This window comes from Lepus europaeus, chromosome 13, assembly GCF_033115175.1.
Source record: "Lepus europaeus isolate LE1 chromosome 13, mLepTim1.pri, whole genome shotgun sequence".
NCBI classification, from domain to species: Eukaryota; Metazoa; Chordata; class Mammalia; order Lagomorpha; family Leporidae; genus Lepus; species Lepus europaeus.
Genome location: NC_084839.1, coordinates 81,632,598 through 81,659,735, shown reverse-complemented (window position 1 = coordinate 81,659,735; position 27,138 = coordinate 81,632,598). Strand labels below are relative to the sequence as shown.

At 45.4% G+C, this 27,138-nt stretch overlaps 1 protein-coding gene across 2 annotated transcripts in view; it reads left to right on the top strand.

Moving 5' to 3' along the window:
• Nucleotides 1-26,302, top strand: part of LOC133772830 (charged multivesicular body protein 3) — a 115,307-nt gene extending 89,005 nt beyond the window's left edge. For both annotated transcript variants that reach the window (XM_062209815.1, XM_062209813.1), the window contains 3 exons: nucleotides 20,758-20,879; nucleotides 24,701-24,815; nucleotides 25,821-26,302. In XM_062209815.1, coding sequence (XP_062065799.1) covers nucleotides 20,758-20,879; nucleotides 24,701-24,815; nucleotides 25,821-25,963 — 380 coding nt within the window. In that variant the 3' untranslated portion in view covers nucleotides 25,964-26,302. The remainder of the gene's footprint in view (nucleotides 1-20,757; nucleotides 20,880-24,700; nucleotides 24,816-25,820) is intronic.
• The last annotated feature ends 836 nt before the right edge of the window (nucleotides 26,303-27,138 follow it).

Below are 27,138 nucleotides of genomic sequence, written 5' to 3'. Positions count from 1 at the left end.
TTTTGTTCATTGTTTTCTTTGTTGTGTAGAATCTTTTTAATTTGATGTCATCCTATTTGATTTTGCTTTTGTTTCCTGTGCTTTTGGGATCAAATTGAAAAACATCATTTCTTCAGAGCAAATTTGTAGAGCTTTTTCACTCTGTTTTCTGACGGTTTGATAGTTATCTTTACTGTGTCCTGAGTTGACTTTGGTGTGAGGAGATAGTGTACTCTTCTGCAGGGGGATATTCAGTGTTCCCAGCACGGTTTACTGAAGAAGGTATCTTCTCCATTGGCCCCTTTGTCAAAAATCAGTTGACTATAACTGTGTGGGCTTACTTTGTGACTTTTTATTCTTTTCTTTTGGTTGATACATCTACTTTTATGCCAGTAATATGCTATTTTTTTAAAAAAGATTTGTTTATTTGAAGAAAGAGAGAGAGGTCTTTCATCTACTAGTTTACTCCCCAGATGGCTGCAACGGCCCAAGCTGCGCTGATCTGAAGCCAGGATCCAGCAGCTTCTTCCAGGTCTCCTGTGTGGGTGCAGGGGCCCAAGGACTTCCACTGCTTTCCCAGGCCATAGCAGAGAGCTGAATCAGAAGAGGAGCAGCTGGGACTAGAACCGGCATCCATATGGGATGCTGGCACTGCAGGCAGCAGCTTTACCCACTATGCCACAGTGCCAGCCCCAGTAATATGCTATTTTAGTTACAGTTGCTTATTAGGATATTTTGAATTCAGAGAGTTTAATGCTTTCAGCTTTGTTCTTTTTGCTCAAGATTGTTTCGGCTCTTCAGAGTGTTTTGTGATTCTAAACAAATTTAAGGATTTTTTTTTTTTTTACCATTCTTATGAAAGATAACATTGGAATTTTAATAGGGATTGCACTGAATCTGTAGATCACTTTGGATAGTATATGCATTTTCATAATATGAATTCTGCCAGAGCATTGAACATACATTTCTTTCACCTGTGTTTTATAGTTTTCTATTTGTAGATCTTTTACCTATCAGTATTTAATGTTTGTTGTGTGGTTGTACATGGGGTTGCTTTCTTAATTTTCTTCTTGGATAAATTATTATTAGTATATATTCATAGATTACTGATTTTATTTTATTTTATTTTTAAAAGATTTTATTTTACTTATTTGAGAGGCAGAGTGACTGAAAGAGAGAAGGAGAGACAGAGAGAGAGGTTTTCCATCCCCTGGTTCACTCTCCAAATGGCTGCAATGACCAGAGCTGCGCCATCTGAAGCCAGGAGCCAGGAGCTTTTTCTGGGTCTCCCACATGGGTGCAGGGGCCTAAGCATATGGGTCATTTTCTACTGCTTTTGAAGGCCATAGCAGAGAGCTGGATTGGAAGAGGAGCAGCCAAGACTCGAACTGGCACCCATAAGGCATCTGGGCGCCACAGGCAGAGGCTTAGTCACCGTCCCCACTACTGATTTTAGTATGCTTGCTTTGTATCCTGAAATTTTACTGAGTTTATTCATATTTCTGGTAGAGGTTTTTTTTTTTTTTGTTTGTTTGTTTGTTTTGTATAATACAGAAGATCAGGTCATTAGTAAATAGAGATTTATTCCTTCCTTTCCTACTATAATACTGGTTTTTTTTCTTGCTCTCATAATTGCTCTAGGAGTTCTAGTTCTGTGTTGAAAAGAAGTGATGAGACTTGTCCCTGTTCCTACAGGAAAGACTTTCAACGTTTTACTGTTAAGAATGATGTTAGCTGCAGGTTTGCCACATGTGGCCTTTATTGTGTTGAAATACATTCCCATTATTCCTAATTTTTTTTTTTTTTTGACAGGCAGAGTTAGAGAGCGAGAGACAGAGAGAAAGGTCAGAGAGAAAGGTCTTCCTTCCATAGTTTCACTCCCCAGATGGCTGCTACGGCTGGAGTGCTGCACCGATCCAAAGCCAGGAGCCAGGTGCTTCTTCTGGTCTCCCATGCGGGTGCAGGGCCCAAGGACCTGGGCCATCCTCAACTGCACTCCCTGGCCACAGCAGAGAGCTGGCCTGGAAGAGGGGCAACCGGGACAGAATCCGGCGCCCCAACTGGGACTAGAACCTGGGGTGCCTGCGCCGCAGGCAGGGGATTAGCCAAGTGAGCCACGGTGCCGGCCCCTCATTTGTTGATAGTTTTTTATGATGAAAAGAACTAAGTTTTGTTGAATACTTCTTCTGCATCTAATGAGATTATTATATGATTTTTATCCTTGTTTTTTTTTTTTTTTAAAGATTTATTTATTTACTTGAAAAAGTTACACACAGAGAGAAGAGTCAGAGGGAGAGAGAGGTCTTCCATCCGCTGGTTCACTCCCCAGGTGGCCACAATGGCTGGAGCTGGGCTGATCCGTAGCCAGGAGCCAGGAGCTTCCTCCAGGTCTCCCACATGGGTGCAGGGGCCTAAGGATTTGGGCCATCTTCTACTGCTTTCCCAGGCCATCGCAGAGAGCTGGATTGGAAGTGGAGCAGCTGGGACTTGAACCAGTGCCCATATGGGATGCCGGCGCCGCAGGCAGTGGCTTTACCCACTACACCATAGTGCTGGCCTCTATCCTTCATTTTTTAATGAAATACATTACATTTATTGATTTGTGTTTGCATCCCAGAGCTAAATCCTGTTTGAGCATGGTAATGATTCCGTTAATTTGTTCTTGATTTCGTTTTGCTAGCATTTTAAAATTTTTTATATCTATGTTCATCAATGATACTGACCTATAATTTTTTCTTCTTGTATTCTTGCTGGCTTTGATTTTTGGATACTAGCCTCATAAAATGAGTTTGGAGGTATTCGCTCTACTCTGATTTTTGGGAAGCATTTGAGAAGAGTTAGTATTAGTTCTTTTTTAACTATTTGGTAAAATTCAGTAGTGGAGCCGTCCTGGCCGGGATTTTTCTTTGTGGGAGACTTTTCATTACTGACTCAATCTCCTTACTCTTAATTGGTGTTGAGATTTTTTATTTTTTCATGATTCATTCTTGGTAGGTTGTATGGGCCTCAGACATATATCTGTTTCTTCCAGGCTGTTCTTCCTGGAGGAGGCGGGAAGGGCCAGACGTGACTAAGGGGGCATGCTGACCAATCTGTTAAGATTTGTTTTGTGGCCTAACACATTGATCTAACCATGAGATTGTCTGTGTGCTCTAGAGAAGAGTGTGCAGACTGCTGGTATTGGGTAGAATATTTGGTGTATATCTTATTGATCCATTTTGTCTAAAGCATAATTCAACTCCAATATTTCTTTGTTGACCTTCTGTGTAGGTGATCATCCCGTTGTTGAAAGTAGGATCCGAGGCCCCTCTAGTGCAGCGTGTCTGTCCTTCAGACCATTTAATACTTGATTCCTGCATTTAGGTGCTGCAGAGTCGGCTGCATATGTCTTTATAATTGTTATGTCTCCTTAGTGATTAACCCCCTTTTCATTATGCAATAACCATCCTTGTCTCTTTTTATAGTCTTTCACTTGTCTGTTTTGCTAAGGTGTGGAATATCTCCATCCTTAACTTTCAGGCTGTTTGTCCTTAGTAATATAAGTTAATCTCTTGTAGGCAGCATATTGTCGCAATTTTTTGTTGTTGTTGTTGTTCATTGAACCACTGTATCTCCTTATTGGATAATTTAATCCATTTTCGACTTCCGTGGGCTCAGAATGGTGTGGAAGCTGCATGTCCACCTCCAACTCGTTTTGCTCCCCATAGAAACCATGGGTCCAGGGGAATTCTCTGTGTGCTTCCCTGTTGGCTTGGGGAGGAGCAGCACAGTCAGAGAGCTGTTTCTCTCATCTTCCCATCAAAGGTTTTCAAGCCTCTGCAGTCCAGGAGCTGTCCCAGCTTCACTCCTGAGTTGGGGGGGTAAACATAGCATGGCTCATGGCTCCTGCCCTGCGTAGTTGCTAGTTGGATTTCTGCAGTGGGGAGTGAAGCTAAGAACTCTGTTGTCTTGCTGACCTCACTCCGTTTGGCATTTAATATGCATATGTAATATACATATGTAATATACAATTGTATATGTAATATACAAATATAATATTAAATTGTATATGTGATCTAGCATATACAAGGTGAAAATTCAGTTTAAGCCTTGACTGAACAATAATTAATCTTGAAATACATTATTGTTCTTGGTGTTTATTCAGTGGTTTTCATTTCTTTCCTTCAAAACTTCTACAAATTCAAATTTTACAGTGCACAGATGTTTTTATAGATGAAATGTTTCCTGTATACAAATAAAACACAAAGTAAATGAAATTTTTGAAGTCGGGGAACTTCTACCTCCTTAACAAATTGATACTTTTATATTTTTGCTGTTAATCTATATGAATATTTAGTTTTTGCTATGTAAATACAATGTAAGAATACATAGTTGTCATTGGTAACAGGAGATAGTCCTGAAACATGGTTAACTTTCTGCCTTAGCTGCTGAGATTCTCAGAGCTAAAGTTCATTTCCGTTCCAGTAGCATCTCTAGCTCAGGTGAGTGATTCTGAACAGAGGGTGTTTTTGCCTTTCGGCAGTGTTGGGGGACATTTTTAGTTGTCATGACTGGGTGGGGTAGGGTGTTGCTGCTGGCATTACCTAGTAGAGGGATGCTGCTGAACGTCAAGAATGCATAAAACAGCCACCTACAAGAGAGGATTACCCAGCCCAAGCTGCCAGTAGTGTGATGGTCGACAAACTTTGACCCACATTTATGAAATCAACTCACCCTTTTGAGCTTTTATATTTATTTATTTTTTAAGACTTGTTAATTTTATTTGAAAGAGCTACAGAGAAAGGAAGAGACAGAGATCTTCCATCTGCTGGCTCTTTCCCCACAAGGCCACAACGGCCAGGGCTGAGCCAGGCCAAAGGCTGGGCCCTGCAACTCCATCCAGGTCTCCTGTGTGGGTGTCGGGGGCCCAAACACTGGGGCCATCTTCTGCTTTTCCTAGATCATTGGAGAGCTGGGTCAGACAGAAGCAGAGCAGCCAGACTCGAATTGGTGCTCTGCAATCAAATGCTGGCAGGAACTTTAACCATGCCCACCTCCCCCAAGCTGTGCCATGACACTGGCTCCAGAATGTTTCTTTGGAAATCATGTCTGTATGTCTGTCTTTCTTTCTTTCTTCTTCTTCTTCTTCTTCTTCTTTTTTTTTTTTTAAGATTTATTTGAAAGGCAGAGTTACAGTAAGGCAGAGAGAGTGAGGTCTCCCATCGTTATTTCACTCCCCAGATGGCCGCAATGGCTATGAGCTGCACTGATCTGAAGCCAGGAGCCAGGAGCTTATTCCTGGTCTCCCACGTGGGTGCAGGGGCCCAAGGACCCGGGCCATCTCTACTGCTTTCCCAGGCCACAGCAGAGAGCTGGCTAGGAAGTGAAGCAGCCGGGTCTTGAACTGATGCCCATGTTGGATGCCAGCACTGCAGGCGGTGGCTTTACCCGCTATGCCACAGTGCTGGCCCAGAAGTCATTTCATTTAACTGTTGTTCTTATCCTCATGAAAGGAAGAAGCTTCTTAGTCTCTTAAAAGTTCCTTACTTTTCAGACTCAAATGTTTTTTAATACCACTTCTCAGATAGTTTCTCGTCATTGTGAAATGTCATTATAAGATTTCGTGTTTTCTTATAGCCTTATGAATTCTGTAATTGCCAATTCTAAATTGGCTTTTAAAAACCACGCTGTTAGTCTGGGTATGAATGTCTTGCTCCCCTGTGCCCTTGCTACCAGTGAGCTGCATTATATCATTTTTAATTCTTCCTCTGACTTTTAAATTTAACTGTAATTCCCATAAGATCCCATGAAAGGTAGAGAGACTTCTGTTTTTGTTGCTTTCAATATTGGTGTTCAGATTCTTTTCAGAATGTTTATTTGAGTTTTTGTACCTACTGATTATGAAACTAAGTAGTTTCTTCCTTTCCATCTTGGGTTATTATTATTATAATGCAAAACAATAGTAGTACAACAGACTTTTTTTTTTTTTACATTTTTTCATGTTTTTAAAAGATTTATTTATTTATTTGAAAGGCAAAGTTACGCAGACGCAGAGAGAGAGAGATCTTCCATCTGTTGGTTCACTCCCCAGATGGCTGCAACGGCCTGAGCTGTGCCAATCTGAAGGCAGTGGTCCAAGGACTTGGGCCATCTTCTACTGCTTTCTCAGGCCATAGCAGAGCTCTGGATCGGAAGTGGAGAAGCCAGGACTTGAACCGGCGCCCATATGGGATGCTAGCACTGCAAGCAGCAGCTTTACCCACTACAGCACAGCGCCAGCTCCCATTTTTTTATTTGTATCCCTGCAAGCCATGAGAATGATGCTTTTTTTTTTTTTTTAATGTTTTTCTTTATTTGAAAGAGAGAAGGAGAGAGAGATCTTCCATCTCTAGTTCACTCCACAGTAGCCAGTGCTGGGCTAGGCTGCCTCCAGGAACAGGAACTCTGTCGGGGTCTTCCGCATACATGGATGGCATGTGCACTCGGGCCGTCCTCCACAGCTTTCCCAGGTGCACTAGTAGGAGGCTGAATCTGGAGAGGAGCAGGTAGGATTAAACCAGTGCTCATATCGCGTGGCAGCGTCACAGTCAGTGGCGTAATCCGCTGACAGCCACCCCCAATGCCCCTTTATTTTTATATGAACTTTTCTTTTTTTCAAAGTCTAAGATTTTAACGTTCACTTATCAAGTCACCCAATGAAAACAGTGAGCTTGACATAAAAATTGTGGGGGCCAGGATTCGAACCCCAGCGCCGTGAGCAGCCCTGCTTCCGTGGGCTCCAGTGGTACCACCCTGATGGATACTCTATGAAGCTCTATGCAAGAAGGATGCGATGAGGCCGCGCCAGGTGGGCGTTGAAGGTCTCTAACGAGGGGTGAGGTCTGACTGGTGGCGACTGGAGGGTTGCGGGTATTTTCTCATCCTTACTGTCAAATCTGGGTACTGCAGAGGGTTGTCAGTCTTGGGCCGGATGAGGTAGTGGCCCTCCTCCAGCGTGTGGGCTGTCACCGTGGTCCATTGGCGATGGGAGTGGATGAGCAGGACGCCCTCCGCGTACTCTCCTGGCCCGAGGCAGGCAAGCACGGGCAGGCGGCAGCGGCTGACGATGAGGTCCAGCGGGAAGGCGCCCATGCTCCAGCGCAGGCCGGCCAGCCCGGCCGCCAGCTTCTCCACGGCATGGGCGCGCCCGGGGCCACCGTCCCAGAGCCCCGATGGCCAGCCCCGCGCGGCCAGGCTCCCGTGCCCGCCACCTCCCCGGGCCGCCACGGGGCGTCACGTGCTCGGCCTCCCGCGGGCCCGGTGCCTGCCCCTTATATGAACTTTTCTAAGGTGCTTTTTAAAATTGTTTGAGAAAAGTATAGACATACAGGCATGCAGTTGTAAGAAATAATGCAGAGTCTGCGTAGCCTTTGCCCGCAGTTGTCACACCTGATAAAACCAGTGTAGAGTCACAGCTGGGAATATGTCCATCAGTACCTTGTGCTTTCCCAGCCACACCTGAGCCCTTCCTGTCTCCTCCCCTCTTTAATCTCTGTTCTCAATGTCCATCTCCTTGTCATTGCAAAAATGTTGTGTAATGGGATCTCACAGCATGTCACGTCTTGAGATTGGGTTTTTTACTCAGCATAACCTCATAATTCTCTGGAAATTAATACAGGTTCACCTGTATTAATACAGGTTCTGTCCTCATGTTTGTTCCTTTTGATTGCTGAGGAGCGTTCTGGGTGGAGAATACGTGTTGAAAGACATTTGGGTTGTTTGTAGTTTCTGGGTGTTAGGAATAAGATGTTATAAAAATGTACGAGTTTTGTAGAAATGTAAGTCTTCATTTCTCTGGGACCAACACATGATAGAAGAGTTGCAGGGTGTCATGGTTGCATATAAAAAATCCTCAGACCGTTGTCCAGCGAGGCTGCATTTTAAATTCACACTGCTCACGCTGCTCGTTGTATGAGCGATCCACTTTGTCTGCATCCTGCCCAGCATTTGCCGCTGTTACTGTTGGTCCCGTAGCCATTCCGCCAGAGGCGTGGTGCTGCCTGAGCATGTGTTTCTCTAAGGACTGGTGGAGAGGCTGCCTTCCTGGGGACTTGTTTGCCATCCTTATCTCTGTTGAAGTGATTGATACTCCTCTGCTTCTGTGTGTGTTCAGAAGCTTCCTGAAATGTTTAAAAAATGAACTCTTTTCGTCCTTTTATGTTTATTTCTGATTTTTAGATTCTTTTCTTGTATCTAGTGCTTTGTATTTGTCCCCAATATATGGTTGTTCAGTGTTTGCAATTTAAAACATTGGAAGAAACACTTTGTTTCTGGTAATCCTTCCTATTTTGCGTTACAAAATTGGGGGCTTTTTTTTTTTTTTTTTAAGATTTATTTGTTTGAAATGCAAAGTTAGAGAGGAAGAGGAAGAGAAGGAGCGAGAGATCTTTGATCTGGCTGGGCCAGGGCAAAGCTGGAGCTGCATGCAGGTCTCCCACGTGGGTAGCAGGGTCCTAAGCACTTGGGTGCCTTCACTGATTTCCCAGATGCGTCATCATGGAGCTGGATCTGCAGTGATGTATTCGGGACTCAGAGCAGCGCCCACATGGGATGCTGGCGCTGCGGGCAGCAGTTTACCCTGCCCACAGTGTCGGCCCTGACCGTTCACTTCTATAAAGAAACATTTCAAGTTTTTGTGTTGGTACAGAAAGGAAATACCATATCTGAGCCAGTTTTGTGTTATTCTGTGTAAGAGCACCTATGTCTGTAAACCTGCCCCAGTGTAGCTTGCTGTCCAAATGCTCATATATTTAACATTGTTCCTCAGTTTAAATATGATGATTTTTCCTGCTCTCTTCTGAATTCATTCATTGGTTTGTTCAACAGATATTTGAGTGCCAGCTCTGTGAGGCACTGATAGGCAGTGTGAATAAAAGAGTGAAGCTTCCTCTAAATAAAAGAAATGTGGTGATCTCTGGGTCAGCATGTATTCATCTAAACTGGAAAGCTCCTGAGAAGACGCGCATGGGCGGTTTGCGAGGGTGAATACGGATTCGTGAGGCCTGGACCCCAGGGAGGCCCACAGAAAGGCCGCTGGTGAAGGAGGAAGGGACACCGGCAGGAGAGCAGGGACCGGGAGAATGCTGCTCGTTCTGCCTCGTGATCCTCACACTGCAGTGTGGCCTTGTAGGTTTCACTGTGCTCAGCTCTTTGTGATTGCGCTGATTTAGGGATGCTTTCTGCAGGAATTTTTTTAAAATTTATTTATTTTAGTTGAAAGGCAGCGTTAACAGAGACAGGAGGAGTGACAGAGAAATCCTCCATCCACTGGTTTACTCCCCAAGTGGCTACAACAGCTGGAGCTGGACCAGGCCAAAATCAGGAGCCAGAAGCTTCCTGTCGGACTCCCACACAGGTGCAGGGTCCCAAAGACTTGGGCCATCTTCTGCTGCTTCCCCAGGCCATTAGCAGAGAGCTGGATTGGAAGTGGAAGAGCCAGGAATTGAACTGGCAGCTATATGGAATGTTGGCACCACAAGTGACAGCTTAACCCATTACTCCACAGTGCAGGCCCCTTTCTGCAGGATTTTAACTTTTTATTTTTTGTGTGTGATTTTTTTTTTTTTTTGGTTACTGTAAAATATATAGCACTTTGCCATTTTAACTGTTTAAATGTATATACTTCAGTGGCATTCTAATTAACATTTTGATTAAATATAAGAAAATAAGTTGAATGCTTTGGATTTTGAAGCGTTTTAGATAGGAATTTCTGTCTAACAGGCTGTCAGCCCTTCTGTCATTAAATTCTTTGTGTATTCATTGATTCATATCCTTTGGTTGCATTCTGTATGCTCAGCATATAGTTGACACAGTGCCATTAGCCTGATGCCGCTTGTATTCTAGTATATAATGTATTGTCCTGGTTTTGCATATGATATTTTAATAGTAAGCCTATTGAGTATGAATCCACTTTGGTCTTCATAAGTTTATGCAGTCTTAAAAACATTTGAGGTTGTTTTTAATATCTTATATAGCATGTGAGTTCAGTAGAATGCTTATATAGCAACTCTATGGGATTTTTGGTCAGACTTTAGAATCAGCATTACATACACTTCATAAAATATACTAGATGCTAGTTTGGTTTCTTTGGTTGTCTTAATTAAAGAATATGTTGAGCTACAAAGGAAGTAGAACTTGACCACAGTGGCTGTATAGTCTAGCCAGGGCAGTAGGGTTGGGCGTCTTTCAGCTTCTCGTTGCTGGCCCATGCCTTGACTTGGTGGTCTGGTGTGTGGAACTTGGCCTGCTCCTCAGCGCTGTCTCCGAGTCAGGAGCTGACCGGTGCGGGCCAGGGGTGGTCGTGCATCACAGGCTGCGCCCTTACACCCGAGGCCCTCGGAGGATGCGTCTGTCAGTCAGCAGTGGCACTCGATGTGTCTGTGAAACTTTACAGAGCTCTTTGTCGTATGTGCTCTCCTGGCTCAGTCAGGAAGTGGTAGATGCATGCTTCCACCCAGATCTGTCTGGCCCAGGCTCTGTGTACACAAAACCAGCCAGGCAGGACAAAACGCCCAGCTGCTCTCTCCCAGGCTGGCTGCTGTAGATGGTGCAGGGAAGTCCTGGGACCATGGAGCTCTTACAGTCTCATGAAAAATGGCAGCCTTGAATCCAGGTGACTTACCAGTTAAGTCTTGATTTCAACCAGGCGATAGCATTGTTTTTACTTTTAAATTCATGTAGAACAGTGTTAGGTTCCCAGCAAAGCTGAGAAGAAAGTACCGAGGTATACCTGCTGCTTTCCCTGTGTGCCCTGTCTTCTGTCCCTGTCCCTCACTGGACAGTAGGTTTGCTGAAGTTCGTGACCTGCTTTGACGCACATTAACTACCCTGTGCCCATAGTTTACGTTGGTGTTCACTCTGGTCTGGACACGTGTGTGATGACATAGATCCACTAAGAGTTCCCGCTGCCCTGCAGATCTGTGCTCCGCGTGCTCCTTGCCTCCTTCCCTGACCCTTGGCAGTCAGCGCTGTTTGTGCTGTCCGTTTCAGTGTCCTCAAGCATCTCTCCTGTATCGTCTTCAAGTGACCTCAAAGTTTCACATGTTACGTTTAGTTTAGTTTTTTTTTTTTTTAATCTATTTTGAGTTGATTTTTGTACATGGGGAGAGTCAGGAGACAGTTTTATTCTTGGGCATGTGGGTATCCAGTTTTCCTAACACCATTTAATGAAAAGCCAGTCCTTTTCCAGTGCATGTCTCTGGATGAGTTTGCTGTAGATGTGTGGGTTTAATTCCATGGTCTTAAATCTGTTGCATTAGTCTATATATGTTTTATGACAATACCATGCTGTTCTAATTACTGTAGCATTGCAATATATTTTAAAGTCAGGTAGTGTAATGCTGCCTCCTTTGTTCGGTTTGCTCAAGATTACTTTGGCCATTCAGGGTCCTGTATGCTTCCACACAAATCCCAGTAGTGTTTTTTCTAATTCTGTGAGAAACTTCACTTGTTCTTGGTAAGGATTGCATTCAATCTGTGAATCACCTTTGGCTGTATAGATGTGTCAGTCATCTTGATTCTTCTAGCCCATGAACAAAGGATATCTTTCCATTTCTTTATATCCCCTTAAATTTCTTTCTTGGGTTGTTTTTCATTTTCATTATAGAGATCCTTAACCTCTTGGCTAAATTTATTCCTAGATGCTCTATTTTTGGAGTACTTTTTGGAAATGGGATTGCTTTATTTTTAGGTGGTTCACTCTTGGTGTATCACAGGTTTTTGTATGTCAACTTAGTATCCCCCACCTCTGATGAATGGGTCTAATAGTTGGCAGAGTGCTGGGGTTTTCTGTGTATAAGGCTATGTCATCTGCAAATAGTGACGACCTGACATCTTTCTTTCCAATTTGGGTTCCCTTTTATTCTCTTGCCTAATTACTCTGACTGGGCTCCAGTATTAAGTTGAATAAGAGTGGTAAAAATGGACATCGTTGTCTTGTTCCCAGATCTTAGAAAGCTTTTCAACATTCAGTGTGATGTTAGCTGTTGATTGGTTTTTGTATATGTTGGGTATATTCATTGTAGACAGAATTTGTTCAGAGTTGCAACTGTGAAGCTGTTGTATGTTATCAGGTGCCGTTCCTGTCTGTTGAGACGCTCGCACGACTTTCAACCTGCATTCTGTTGATGTGGTTGACTTGCTGCATGTGTTGAATCTACCTCCTTGTGTCCCAGGGATAAGTCTAACCTGATCATGGTGAATGATCTTTTTAATGTGCTGTTGAATTTGGTTTGCTATACTTTGTTGAAGGTTTTTAAATCTATGTCCATGTTAGATATTTTCCTATAACTTGCTTTTTGTTGTGTTTGTGTCTGCTTTTGATAATAAGGTAATGCTGTTCTTGTAGGAATGATTTTGGAAGAAGTCCTTCCCCTTCTAATGTTTGGAATAACTTAAGAAAAATTGGTATTCTGTAAATGTTCAGGAGAACTCAGCAATGAAGCCGTCTGGTCCTGGGCTTTTCTTTGATGGGAGGCTTTGTATTATTGGTTCAGTCTCACTACTCATTACTGAGCAGGTTAGGTATTCTATTTCTTTATGGTTCACTTTTGGTAAGGTACCTGTGTCCAGGTGTTTTCCATTTCTTCCATGTTGTCCACTTTGTTGCTGTATAATTGTTTGCAGTAATCCCTAATAATTCCGTGTGCTTCTGTATTGTCAGTTATAATGTCTCTCTTTTCATCCCCTGGTTTTATTTATTTGAAGCTGGACTTTTTTCTTAGTCTAGCTAAGGATTTGCCAATTTTGTTTATCTTTCCAAAGATCCATCTCTTTGATTCATTGATCCTATCACGTACTTTTTTGTCTTTGTCTCCATATCTTTTATTTCTGCCTGAGTTTTTCTTTCTTTCCTTCTACTTTTGGATTTGCTTTGGTCTGATTTCTCATTCCACAAGGTGCAGCGATCAGTTGCTGTGCTCCCTCTTCTCTGATAGAACATTGACTGCTGTGAACTTTGCTCAGTGCCACCTTGGCTGTGTCCCATGTTTTGTTATGTTGTGTTCACACGTTAATTTAATTCAAGAACTTTTAAATTTCCTTTGTAGTTTCTTCCTTGTGCCATCGCTTGTTTGGGAGTAAGTTGTTTGATTTTCATGTATTTGGGTAGTTTCCAGTGTTTATTTTGATAGTGATTTCTGATTTTATTGCATTGTGGTCAGAAAGATACTTGATATGATCTTTATTTTTTAAAATTTGTTGAGAGACTTTTTAAAAGATTGATTGATTTGACAATGACAGAGGGAGAGACACACGCACACACACACACACACAGTCTTCTGTTCACTGGTTCACTCTCCAAGTGACCTTCAAGACTGTGGCTGGTCCAGACTGAAGCTGTGAGCCTGGAACTCCCTCCACAGCTCGCTCGTGGGTGGCCGGGGCCCAGCATCTTGACAGACTTGTTTTGTGACCTACAATGTGAACTATCCTGGAGAATATTCCATGTGCTGATTAGAAGAACATGTGTTCTGCAGCTCTTAGAAAGTTCTGTAAATGTCTGTTAGGTCCTGTTGATCCGAGGCTGCAATGTAATGCTGCTATTTCTTTGTTGATTTTCTGTCTGGATGATCTGACCATTTCTGAATATTGCAGTCCCCTGTTTTACTGTGTCAAAGTATATCTCTCCCTCAAAGTATATTGATGCTTGTTTCATGTGCTTGGGTTCTTCGATATTGAATGCATGTGTATTTACAAGTGTTATTTTGTCTTGCTAGGTTGAACCCTTTATCATTATATAATGACCTTTGCCACTTTTTATTGCTCTTTAAAACTTATTTTATCTAATAGAAGTAGGCTACTCCTGCTTTCCTTTAGGTTCCATTTGCCTGAAATATCTTATTCCAGGACCGGCGCTGTGGTGTAGCGGGTAAAACCGCCGCCTGCAGTGCTGGCATCCTGTATGGGTGCCTATTCGAGTCCCAGCTGCTCCACTTCCAATCCAGCTCTCTGCTATGGCTTGGGAAAGCAGTAGAAGATGGCCCAAGTCCTTGGGCCCTTGCACCCACTTAGGAGACCTGGAAGAAGCTCCTGGCTCTGGATTGGGGCAGCTCTGGCCATTGCAGCCAACTGGGGATGGAAGACACCTCTCTCTCTCTGCCTTTCCTTCTCTTTCTGTGTAACTTTGACTTTCAAATAAATAAATAAATATTTTTTTTAAAAAAGAAATATCTGGCCGGCGCTGCGGCTCACTAGGCTAATCCTCCGTCTTGCGGCGCCGGCACACCGGGTTCTAGTCCCGGTCGGGGCACCGAATTCTGTCCCGGTTGCCCCTCTTCCAGGCCAGCTCTCTGCTGTGGCCAGGGAGTGCAGTGGAGGATGGCCCAAGTGTTTGGGGCCTGCACCCGCATGGGAGACCAGGATAAAGCACCTGGCTCCTGCCATCGGATCAGTGTGGTGCGCCGGCCACAGCGCGCCAGCAGCGGCGGCCATTGGCGGGTGAACCAACGGCAAAAAGGAAGACCTTTCTCTCTGTCTCTCTTTCTCACTGTCCACTCTGCCTGTCAAAAAATTAAAAAAAAAAAATATCTTATTCCATCTTTTAGCTTTCATTCTATGCATGTTCTTAAAGCCAGGAGCCAGGTGCTTCCTCCGTGTCCCCAACACGGGTGCAGGGTCCCAAGGACTTGGGCCATCTTCTGCTTTCCCAGGCCATAGCAGAGTGCTGGATGGGAAGTTGAGCGGCCAGGACTTGAACTGGCACCCATATGGGATGCCTGCACTGGAGGCTGTGGCTTTACCTGCTATGCCACAGCACTGGCCCCTGTTTAGTTTTCATTCTAAAGATGTGAATGGTTTTTGCCCCATGTTTACTGTATTAGAGCATTCTGATTTTTTCTGTGTAACTGCTGTTACCAGTGAGTTTCCTACTGTCTGATATTTTCTTTTGACTTGTTAGCGTGTCTTCTCTTTCAGTTTGAAGAACTGTGTCTATCATTTCTTCTAAGAGAAGCCTGGTAGTGATAAATTCTCTCAGCTTTGTCTGGGAATGTCTTTCTCCTATCTGAATCTCTAGCTGTCTTTGAGCTCACTGATTCTTCTGTTTTATCTCTTCTACTTTTGGTATCTGCTATCGCGTTTTCAGTTTTGCTTAGTATAAAGAATTTGGTTTTTCTGCTCAACAGGCTAATCCTCCACCTTGCGGCGCCGGCACACCGGGTTCTAGTCCCGGTTGGGGCACCGGATTCTATCCCAGTTGCCCCTCTTCCAGGCCAGCTCTCTGCTATGGCCCGGGAAGGCAGTGGAGGATGGCTCAAGTCCTTGGGCCCTGCACCCGCATGGGAGACCAGGAGAAGCACCTGGCTCCTGGCTTCGGATCAGTGCGATACGCTGGCCGCAGCAACCATTAGAGGGTGAACCATCGGCAAAAAGGAAGACCTTTCTCTCTGTCTCTCTCTCTTTCACTATCCACTCTGCCTGTCAAAAAAAAAAAAAAAAAGGTTTTTTGAAATTATTTTAATCTCTGCAAAGTGTGCCTATTTGAGGATTACATAATTTCTCTGGGTTCATTGAGTTTCCTTAAAGCAGCTATTTTTAAAGTTTTCATGTAAGCAAGCATTTGACAGTAACGGATCCCTGGAGGGCTGGTTTCTGACACCTGACTGGTAGGTGAGTTACGGTTCCCTGGCAGGTTTTGCTTCTTGTTGGTGCATGGCGTCATCTGCACGTTGGAGGATTAGTTATTTTCTCCAGTCACTGTAATCTGGCTTCATCTGTGGCTCTCAGAAATTCCAGGCAGCCCGCTTCCTCCCTCTGAGCTGTGGACACTTCCCTCACTTCAGCACTAGGTGGTGCCCTCATCCAGTGTGATTGCAGGGCTGTATACTAAGTCTGTGTCTAGGTTTGCAAGAAACTGCCATGCTGTCTCCCAAGGTGACCGTAGCAGTTACGGTGAGAGTTCCTGTAGTTCCCCGGCCTCCCCTGCGTTGGTGTTGTGGTCTGGGTTTTGTCTGTTCTAATATGCTTGCTGTGATACTTCACTGTTTCAACTTGCAGCCCCCTAGTGACACAGTGTTGAGTGTTTTTCCATGTGCTCATTTGCCATCTGTGCATCTGCTTTGTGAGCAGCCTGTCAAGCTCTTCTGGCCATTTTTGCTCACGTTTGCTCATTCTTGTGTTGCAGATACCTTCTCGCAGCTTATGTCTTGTCTTCTTATTCTCTTTTTTTTTTTTTTAGTTAAGAGATTATTTTTACCTGCTACACGTTATTTTTTCCTTTTGGGCTGTAGAAAGATACGTTTCGCTCAGTTACACACACCCGTGTGTGAGTGTTTGTCCACACACACGCACCCCTCTGTGTTAGTCTGTTCTGTGCGGCAGTGCGGTAACAGACCTGAGACCGGCTAACCTATAAGGAGCAGAAGTTTCCTTCTCACTTTTGGAGGCTGGGCAGTCTCACGATCAGCAGGCTGGCGTGTGTGCTGTCTGGGGAGGGAGTGGTGCTGCATCCTCATGGGAAGGAGCCACGCCCTTCAGTGGGCACCTGCACCATTCACGAGCGGAAACCCTCAAACCCTCGTGGCCACGTCACCTCTTAAAGGCCCACATCTTTTTTTTTTTTTTTTTTTTTTTAATTGTTTCTTTGAAAGGCAGACTTACAGAGAGGGAGAGAGATAGATCTTCCATCTGCTGATTCACTCCCCAAATAGCTGTCACGGCTAGGGCTGAGTGAGGCAGAAGCCAGGAACCTGGAACTCCATCCCAGTCTCCCACATGGATGTTAAGGGCCCAAGTACTTGGACCATCTGCTGCTGCTTTCTCAAGTACAAGAGCAGAGAGCTGCATTGCAGTGGAGCGGCCAGGACTCATATGGGATGTAGGAGGCCGCCGTTTAACCTGCTGGGCCACAGCATTGGCCCTAAAGGCCCGCCTCTTAGTGCTGTCATGTTGGCCATGCCTGCACATTGCTAGCAATCCCCTTTCTTTGGAGTTTCTACAATATAACATCTAGTTTGGCTCTTTAAAACCCACTTCCCGAATCCATTTTGATTGATTATCAATTTAAACCTTGTCATTGTAAGTTTTATTTCTAAGTTCATCTTGCTTCCTCTTTTTCCTACTACATCAACTCTTTCTTTTCTCATTCAATCTGATAGAAATGTATACCTATTTCAAAATATAAATAATTCAGTGTTTTACTTAATATGTCTTTAGTCAGTTTTTTTTTCCTCCCATCTTTTCATTTTTACTAATTCAGCTCAGAACAGTCCACTGACTGCATGTCATGTTGAGGCACTGTCTAGGTGACAGACTCAGGATGCAAGAGTAAAGAAAAATCACAAGCAGACTTTCGCAACTCCCATATAACTGCGAACGTGGCTTGATTTTCACACTTTCTCTTCTCTGATCACCTACCTGTATACAGTGATCAGTAGTAACTTTAACATTTTCAAATCTCTATCTTTTGGTGTCATTAAAATGATGTAAGTAATGTGTTGTTTGTTTCAGCCACATCCTTGATATTACCACTAAAATTACACTAACTGTAATATTTTGCTGTCCCATTCCAGTGTTAAATGAAATTTTCTCTACAGCTTGTAAACTTACTTACTCTTTCAGAAAAACCGCAAAATGTGAAAAGTTTATGGAAATATTCATAAATATTGTTAAGAGCAATTAGGGAAGAGAAAGGGAATCAAAATTAGAAAGGAGAAAATGAAAATACCCGTGTTTATAGATTCAATGATAACACAGAAAAACCTAAACACTCCACCAAAAAGTTCCTGGAACTGATGAACCAGTTCAGTAAAGTTGCAGGATATAAAATCAATATACAAAAAAAGTAGCATTTTTATACATCAATAATGAGATTGCTGAAAAAAAAATCTGATTTACAGTAGCTACAGAAACTTAAACATTTAGGAATAAATTTAACCAAAGAAGTGAAAGATCTCTACTATGAAAATTATGAAAGATTATTGAAAGAAATCATCAAGGACACAAAAAATTTGGAAATATTCAGAGTCTGCGTTCATGGATTGGGACCAATATAGTATACTTCCTAAAGCAACCTGCAGATTCAATGTACTCTCTGTCACAATGCCAGTTACATTCTTTGCAGAATTAGTAAACACAATCCTAGAACACATATAGAACCACAAAAGAGCCAGAATAGCTTCAGCAATCCTGAGCAGAAAACATTAAGCTGGAGGCACACAGTACCTGATTTCAGAGCATACTGTAAAGCTATTATAACTAAATAGCATGGTACTGGCATAAAAATGGCTACACAGACCAATGGAACACAAAAGAAATATCCATGAAATGCAGCCAGTGGACTTTTTGACAAAGGTGCCAAGAACATATATTGGAGAAAGGATGTCTTTTCAATCAGTGGTGCTGGCAAAACTGGACATATATCTGTAGAGGACTGAAATTCGGTCCCTACCCCTTGCCATATATAAAAATCAACAAGATGGACCTAAGACCTGAAATTATGACATTTCTAGGAAAAAAAATTGGGAGTACACTTTAAGACTTGGTACAGGCAGTGATTTCTTGGACAAGATTCCCAAAGCGTAGGCAACAAATGCAAATCTAGACAAATGTGGTGATTTCAAACTTAGAAGCTTCGGCACAGTGAAGGAAACAGCAGAGCGAAGAGGTATCTAACAGAATGGGGAACAGTATTTGCTAGTTATCTGGCAAATGCAGAATAGATCAGGAACTCAACTCTAACAGAAAAGCCAGTCCAGTTAAGAAATGGACAAAGGGCCTGAATAGAGTTCTCAAAAGAATAAATACAAATGGCCAGTAAATGTATGAAAAACATGCTATCACTAGCCCTCAGGGAAATGTAAATCAAACCCACAGTGAGTATCACCTTACCCCTGTCAGATGGCTTTTATTAAAAAGACAGAAAGTAACAAATGCTGGTGAGTATGTAGAAGTGTAAATTAGAACAGTCACTGTGGAAAACAGATTTCTTAAAAAGCTGGAACTTGAACTGCCACCTGATCTGTCAGTTCCACTGCGGGGTAAATGCCCAGCAGACATGAAATCATTGTATCGAAGAGATACCTGCTCCACCTTGCTTGTTGTAGTGCTGCTGGCAGTATCCAAGGTATGAAATCAACCAAGGTCTCCATCAGAGGCATGGTTAAATAAAATGTAGTATGTAAATACGATGTCACAAAACCACGAAATCCTGTCATTCACAGCACAGTGGGTGGAACCGGAGGACATCATGTTCAGAGAAACAAGCCAGACACAGAAAGACAAACACCATGTGTTCTCCCTCACATGGAAGCTTTAAAAAACAAATGACAACAAAAAACCTCTGTCTGAACACACAATGGTGATTACCAGAGGCTGGGAGGGAGGGAGGAGAAGGAGTTTAGATTAAAAAAGGGGGGACTGGGTGGGATTCATTAATTGTGACCCATATACTGATACGAAATGTTAACAGAGGGAGCTGGTGCGGTTTGTTAATTTTGACAGATATACCAATTTAATATGTCGATGGGACTGGCGCTATGGCATAGTATGTTAAGCCTCTGCCTATGGCGCTAGCATCCCATCTGGCCACTGGTTTGAGTCCTGGCTGCTCCTCTTCCGATCTAGCTCCCTAGTAATGTGCCTGGGAAAACAGCAGTGCATGGCCTAAGTCCTTGGGCTCCTGCACTCATGTGGGAGACCTGGAAGAAGCTTCTAGCTCCTGTCTTCGGATCTGCCCAGCTCTGGCCGTTGTGGCCATTTGAGGAGTGAATCAGCAGATGGAAGACTTTTCTGTCTCTCCCTTTCTCTGTAATTCTGCCTCTCAAATAAATAAATAAATAAATAAATAAATAAATCTTTAAAAAAAAAAAAGAAAATATGCTAAAAATAGGGGAAGTTGGTGTGGAATAAATGGGAACTCTTTATAAATTTAAAACTGTAATGAAATAGTTCATGTTTTAGGAAAAGGAAAAATGGATTTAAAAAGTAATTTTATTTTGGTGCAGAAAATTTTGAAATCCATATACAGTTTTTTTCATGATTCGCATTTTCTGTGAACATTTTGAAGACCCTTACAATCCAACAGGTATTAATCCTGGTGACCCTTGTTTTCCTTTGCGTGTGAAAGCTTCTTAGGGTCAGGATCCCACCAGGGTGGCTTTCCAGTCACCCCAGTGCTGGAGCACCAGTGTTGGAGAACAGCTTGATGTATAGCACTTCTCAGAACTTCAGTCCCATGAAATTCCAGGACAGATTTGGGTGGTGTCCAGCTCTTTACTTCAAGACTGACCATCTGCTACTGCCATAATTTCTTATAGACAGTAGTTTGCATATGATCTGAAACTACAGATTTTTCCCTATCAAGGAACCCTAACCACCTCATACATACACACATACTCGCTGTGTCTTGTCCAATTTCTCTCATCTTCCCGGGGACCAGCGGCAGCGCCTCCCAGAGCATACACTGTTCCGCAGGCTGGTGGGGGGAGCCTCCAGCTGCCTCTTTTCCATTGTGCTCCGTACAGCTTCTTGAGCTTTCCTCCATTTGTGACTTCTAGGCGTCATGGTCATTCCAAGCCGCTGTCCTTCCCTGAAGGTCAGCTGCAGGCCGCCTGTCCGTGCTCCAGGTCAGCTAGTGAGGGTGCAAGCTTGGAGTGTTTGCCCCTGTAGTAGCCCAGATAGCCTGCAGTTCAGAAAGGTCACTCTTGGTCTTCTACCTCAGCAATGTGCTGCAGAGGCACGCTGGACTCGGCGTGTCCACCTGCTCCTGCTCCTTGCTGTTGGCTGTCTGCCGCACAGTCTTTGACTGCAGCCTTTGCCTTTCAGCGGTCCTGCGCGTTGCTGGTTCCCTGCAGAAGAGCACAGAGGTGATGAAGGCCATGCAGAGCCTTGTGAAGATCCCAGAAATCCAGGCCACCATGAGGGAGCTGTCCAAAGAGATGATGAAGGTGACTTGGGCCAGCCCTGCTTCCCCTCCCAAACCACTGAGAGTCCCTGTCAGCAAGTGGCGGGGATGGGGATGGGGTAGGGGATGGGGTGGGGGCACTAGACAGGCTGCAGCTGTTAGAAACGGTTTTGAGGACGGACAAGCAGCTGTTAACACTGGTTGAAATCTAATGAGCTGAGCATGGCAGAGATTGGATCAGATTGCCGGAGTATTTCTTAAAAGAAGCAAAAATATGCCAGAACTCTAAGGGAGGAAGGGGATCCAGGGAGCAGCTGTTTAAAGTTCAAGCAGATAGAGTTTGCAGGCTCCAGCATGAGCAAAAGACAAAAGAAACCCTGGTTCTACCATCTGCTCCTTGAGAATGTTGGCGGGGTTCACTCTGGACCAGGTGTTGGTGCACATTTGCTGTAAAAGGCGGGATAATAAATGTATTTTATGCTTTGTGGGCCGTATATCTGCTGCCTCAACTCTGTCGTGTAGCATAAAAGCAGTCATAGGTAATAGGTAAGCAAGTCAGTGTGATGTAGTCCAGCACAACTATTGACGAAAGCAGTAGCTGACCAGATTTGGCACCCAGACTGTGGTTTGCTGACTCGTGTTTTAGACTGAAAAGAGGAGAGGTTGAGAACCAAACAGAAAGCACAGAAATGCCTGCCATCCACAGGATCAGGGCCTGGCAAGCACCTGTCCATTCTGGTGACCTTCAGACAGGGACAGGGTGAGGACGACCTTGGCACGTGAGCCCCCACAGCTGCTGGTGCACTGTGCGTGCTCCTGCCCAGGTCTCCCACCCGCCCAGTGAAGGTGGGCATTTGTATCCCCTTTTTATGCAGAAGGAAATTGAGTAAACTTACCTAAAGTCACCTCTGTTGTAAGTGCAGCGCTGGAGTTGGAGCACAGGTGTCTTAAAGCCTTGCCACCTTGGTGACAGTAGAGGAAGTGGTGATGGCAGGTCCCTGGTGCAGATGCTGTTTTGTACTTCAAACCTGTGGCCTGGCAACCAAGAGTACACCTCATTTTTTTTTTAAAAGATTTATTTATTTGAAAGGCAGAGAGTTAGAGAAGTTTGCATCTGCTGGTTCATGCCCCAAATGGCTGCAACATGGGTCTCCCATGTGGGTGCAGGGGCCCAAGGACTTGGGCCATCTTCTACTGCTTTCCCAGGCCATAGCAGAGAGCTGGACTGGAAGAGGAGCAGCCAGAACTCAAACTGGTGTCCACATGGGATGCCAGCACTGCAGGCAGCAGCTTTACCCACTGTGCCACAGCACTGGCCCCCACCCCAGATTCTTGTATAGGGTTTGTGTGTGGAAGGTGCCTGCCTTCTCCCTGGGGAATTTGTGCCTTGAATTGTATCCAGGATCATGGAGCCATGGGACAAAGGGGCTGGAGAAGAAAATTGATGGACAAGAGGACAAGAAAGGGCCCAGGCCGGCGCCGCGGCTCACTAGGCTAATCCTCCGCCTTGCGGCGCCGGCACACCGGGTTCTAGTCCCGGTCGGGGCACCGATCCTGTCCCGGTTGCCCCTCTTCCAGGCCAGCTCTCTGCTGTGGCCAGGGAGTGCAGTGGAGGATGGCCCAAGTGCTTGGGCCCTGCACCCCATGGGAGACCAGGATAAGCACCTGGCTCCTGCCATCGGATCAGCGCGGTGCACCGGCCGCAGCGCGCTACCGCGGCGGCCATTGGAGGGTGAACCAACGGCAAAAGGAAGACCTTTCTCTCTGTCTCTCTCTCACTATCCACTCTGCCTGTCAAAAATTAAAAAATTAAAAAAAAAAAAAAAAAAAGAAAGGGCCCAGGATGGGCATCTGGCCTAGCGGTTAAGATGCCAGCATCATGTCAGGAGTGGCTGGGTTTGAGTCCCAGCTCTGCTCCTGTGTCCAGCTTCTTGCTGGTGCAGACCTGGGAGGCAGTAGTGATGGCTTAAGCAGTTGGGTCCCTGCCACCCATGTGGGAGACCACAGCTTTGACCTGACCCAGCCCTGGCTTTTGCAGGCATTTGAGGAGTGAACCTGTAGATGAGGAGCTCTGTCTCTAAAATAAAAATAAGAATTAAAAGTAAATAAATACAAGCCCAGGGCCCAGGTCTTGGGAATGAGGAATTTGGGGGCAGTAGCATTAGAAGGGTCTGTCCCTAAAAATGGTGTGTGGCTGTCTTGCCTGCAAGATGGTGATGATTATTTATGTAGAGCTAACTAACAAGGCAAATCTTAGAGTTACTTCGGGCGTGCTTATTATAACTCATACCGTCACAGAGCTCTGAAGGGAAGGCATTTTTAGAATCTGGGTTCCTTTTCACAGTGGCTTCTGCATACTGAAAGCAATACAGAGTTGGAGGCAGGCTTACGCATAGTAGATAGTGTTTATGAATGCAGCTAGTGACGCCTCCCTAGGTGTATCCTGAGGCCCCTGTGGGAGCCCAGCTCCCCTAGAGTGGGGACGTGGTCTGTCTTCCGCTCTATCCCCAGAGCCTAGTCTGTTGTGTGACACAGAGTGGGAATTGGATGAATGGTTGATGAGTGAGTGACTGACAGCTCTGCCCCTGCACTGTGAGGACTCTGGTTGGCAGTTTTAGCCAACTAGCCAGTGTATGTTGAACCTTCTCTAGTAGCCCCAGCACTAAGGTAGCTTCCATTTAACTAGGCCACAGGCCTCTGCCCGGGTGACATGAATGTGCACTTCTTGATTTGTTTGTTGTGGTTGGAGGAAAGGAACTGAGAATGGGCAGAACAGGCTGGTAGCTAGATTCACATCACTCAGGTTCACTGGAGGGGTCTGGGAGCAGAAAGACAGGTAGGGAGATGGGTTGCTTTAAATGTGATTTTGTTGGCATAGTCAATGAGAGTTGGATCCAGGCCGGGTGCAGAGGAGCCAGGGCCCAAGCTGCTGCTGCACGTGACCTTCTAGAAGCTTCTTGACTGATCAGAACATAAGGCACAGAGCAAGGGGCTCATTTCTTTTAGGCTGCACAGTAGCCAGGATGTTACTTGTGTGGCATCTTCTCAGGAGCCTGAAGCCATGTTTCCCTCTGCCCTCCACCAGAGCCACCTGGGCCTTCTGCTTCTGCCCGGCAGCTGGGGCAGCCTCTGCCTTGACAGTGCGAGGCGCCGTTCTGACCCTTAGCTTAGAAAGCAGAGAGCACTGCACACCACACCACACGCAGGAAGACTGAGGAGAGTGGCCGTGTGGGGCCAGTGTTAGCCAGCGGCTTGAGCCCTGCCGAGGCGCCGAGCTCTGGGAGAACAGAGGGTGCTGGCTGCTCCAGGCTGCCAGGCCTGGGCTGTGGTAAAGTGTCCACCTCATTGTGTCAGAGCACTGTCTCGATTCTCTCAGGAGTGGGTGATCAGACTCTGGGGAACCGTTCAGTCCCTGCAGACCCACCAGGGGACCCCTGTGCCCGTGGTGGTGTCCTGGACATCATGGAGGATTCTCCAGGCCTTTCCTGACTCCCAGCCTGCTCTTGTCCCTTATGTTTTACACCATGTTTCAGCCCCTGCGTTCACAAATTCTGGCTGCAATGTTAGGGCAGACAGACACCTTCTGCAACATCTCAGGGCACACACTCTGTCAGCAAGTTCCCCAGGGGCTACCTCTGTGGCCTGGGTTACTTTGGGAGAGCGAGCCCAGCCTCATGCTGTGTTCCGAGAGCTGCTTCTCCATGGGCCTGGGCCTCTGTGCAGGCAGACACCATCCCGTGTTTCCTGGGCAGCTGTCCCTGCAGGTCAGCCCGCGGGAGGATGGACTGCACTTGGAGAGACTGTCGCGAGCTCTCTGAGGGAGACCGCTTCCCAGCTGAGTGAAGTGACTTGTTCTGTGCATAGGCTGGGATCATAGAAGAAATGCTGGAGGACACTTTTGAAAGCATGGACGATCAGGAAGAAATGGAAGAGGCGGCAGAGATGGAAATTGACAGGATTCTGTTTGAAATCACAGCAGGTATGTCCGTGAGAGTGATCCTCTTCCCGCTCCTGTGTTCCCCAAAATCGCTGGCAGCTCTCTCAAAGCTTGTTACTCCCTTCTGTGGTTAAGTTTTAGAGATACAAGTTATTCCTTGGAAAACTAAGCACAATTTCTGTGACCACCTTTAAAAACAAAGTTTTTTAAATTTCTAGAGTTCTCAAAAATTTGTAAGGGGAGAAATCGCTCTTATTACTGCTGTTGGGGAATTTAAATTGATGTGGGTTTTCTCGAAAGTAATTTGGCAGTAGCTGTCGAAAGCTCTTGTCCTGGGAGATTAAATTCTGGGAGCTGACACTCATGAAGTTAAAGATGTGCTGAAAGAATTAGCTCAGGTTATCTGAAGAATGCTTATTTTTGGTACTGAAAAGTTCTAAACAAGCCAAATACCCAGTGACTGAATATTGGTTAAATCAGTTGTGTTATGTCTTACTTTAATAGGCTACTGTGTTGTGATAGGTGGCTACAGAAATATATTCACTGACACAGGAAGAGGTCACGGTTTATTATGTGAAAGTAGCCTTGTTACTAAAATCATCTGTCAAACATGCCTGTAGAAAAAGTGAAAGGATAAATAAAAATAGTTATCTCTGGGTGGTGATTAATGAGTTTTTAAGCTTTATTTTTACTTGTGGATTTTCTGAACTTCCATAAGAAAAAGGTGAGATTTAATTTTTCTGCCTTTGGTGAAGCTGTTAGGAGAAAGAATAGCTACTCCCAGAAACTATTCTGTGAAGTTAATTCAGAGAGAGGATTTTGAGTTTGTAGGGCTCAGGAATTTGCCCTAGGGGCTTGGGAACCAAGATTCTTCCAATACAGATGGTGAGGATCAGTGGGACTTTGTTGTCATGACAAGTTGCAGAGACCAGAACCCCACCCTGCCTGCCTGCCGCCCTCTCCCATTGCTGTGCTCAGCGCTTGTTGGAGTGGTCCAGGAGCGAGGGACCCCGCGTGAAGCCCGTCTGACTGCTCCTCTCTTTCCAGGGGCCTTGGGCAAAGCGCCCAGTAAGGTGACCGACGCCCTGCCAGAGCCCGAGCTCCCGGGAGCAATGGCTGCATCTGAAGACGAGGAGGAGGAGGAGGCCCTGGAGGCCATGCAGTCGCGCCTGGCCACACTCCGCAGCTAAGGCCGCCCGGCGGGGTGCGCACACTCCCCCGAAGAGCTGCCTCTTGTTTCTCTTGCACTGCACCTCTGCCGAGAGGCGTTGCATTTGGGAGAAGGTTCTCTGCTAGTATCTCCTCGCTCTCTGCAGAGGCTTTGGGATCCCCACGGGGTTGCCCCTCTCCAGGTGGTGTCATTAAACGCGTCTCAGGAGTGAACGGCAGCAGGATCTTCCTGGGGGAAGGCAGAGCAGTCCGTTTGCTCATCAGGCACTCCGAGACTGAATGTGGAGGACTCTGTACATTTGTTTTGTCTGTAGAACACTATATAGAGGGACTTTAATAAATTTCTGCTTTGACTCTTGGTCCCATTGTAGCTTGTCATGTGCAGGTTGTCTCCGCCACTGGCCTAGAGGTGCGAGGGAGTGCTGTGGCCAGGCCTGAGGGCCTCCAGTGCTCAGCACAGGTGACCTCTGCCCCTGCATGCGGTGGGAGCCGCTCCTTCTTCTGTCTGCGTGTTGAGCCAAGAGATGCTTGGCAGTTGTGTGCCTTGCCCTGCTTCTCGGGCAGCTGCATTACGTCCTGGGGTGTGTGTGGCTGTATGTACAGCTTTCATCACTCCTTTCACATTGGAAGCTGCTCCCAGAACAGACAGCTGTGGGGTTAGATCGGGCTCTTACCCTGTCGGCCTCACCCTGCTTTGAGCTAGTTGTCCTCTGCCTGCCTGGGCCCAGCCAGCAGTGCTTGCTCAGAGTCGGAAGCGGCCCAGTGAGGGGCCCGTGTGGACATACATCATAAGCAGTTCTCTCTCACCTGCGACGTTGCATTTATGAATAATTCAGCAGCAGCACTCTGTACGTGTGTGATGATTTACAGAAAAAGGGCTCCACCTGCTGACGTGAAAACCCGAACTCAGTCAGGAGGCAGCGGATGTGGGGTTCAGCCCACATCTCTGTCCAGGCCCTGTGTGCACTAAACTAGCCAGGGAGCAAAAGTGCCCAGCTACTCTCCCACAGGTTGGCTTTTGTAGATTCCGTAGTGAAATCCTGAATCACTCAGCTCCTGCTATCCTCCTCATACAGAATAGCCCTGGTACACCAGAGGGCCCTCCTATTAATTTCTGGTTTCAGCTTCAGGTATAGTTGTTGTCCTTTAGCACCTTTTGGTTAAGGTTCACAGCGAAACTAAGCAAGAAGTACAG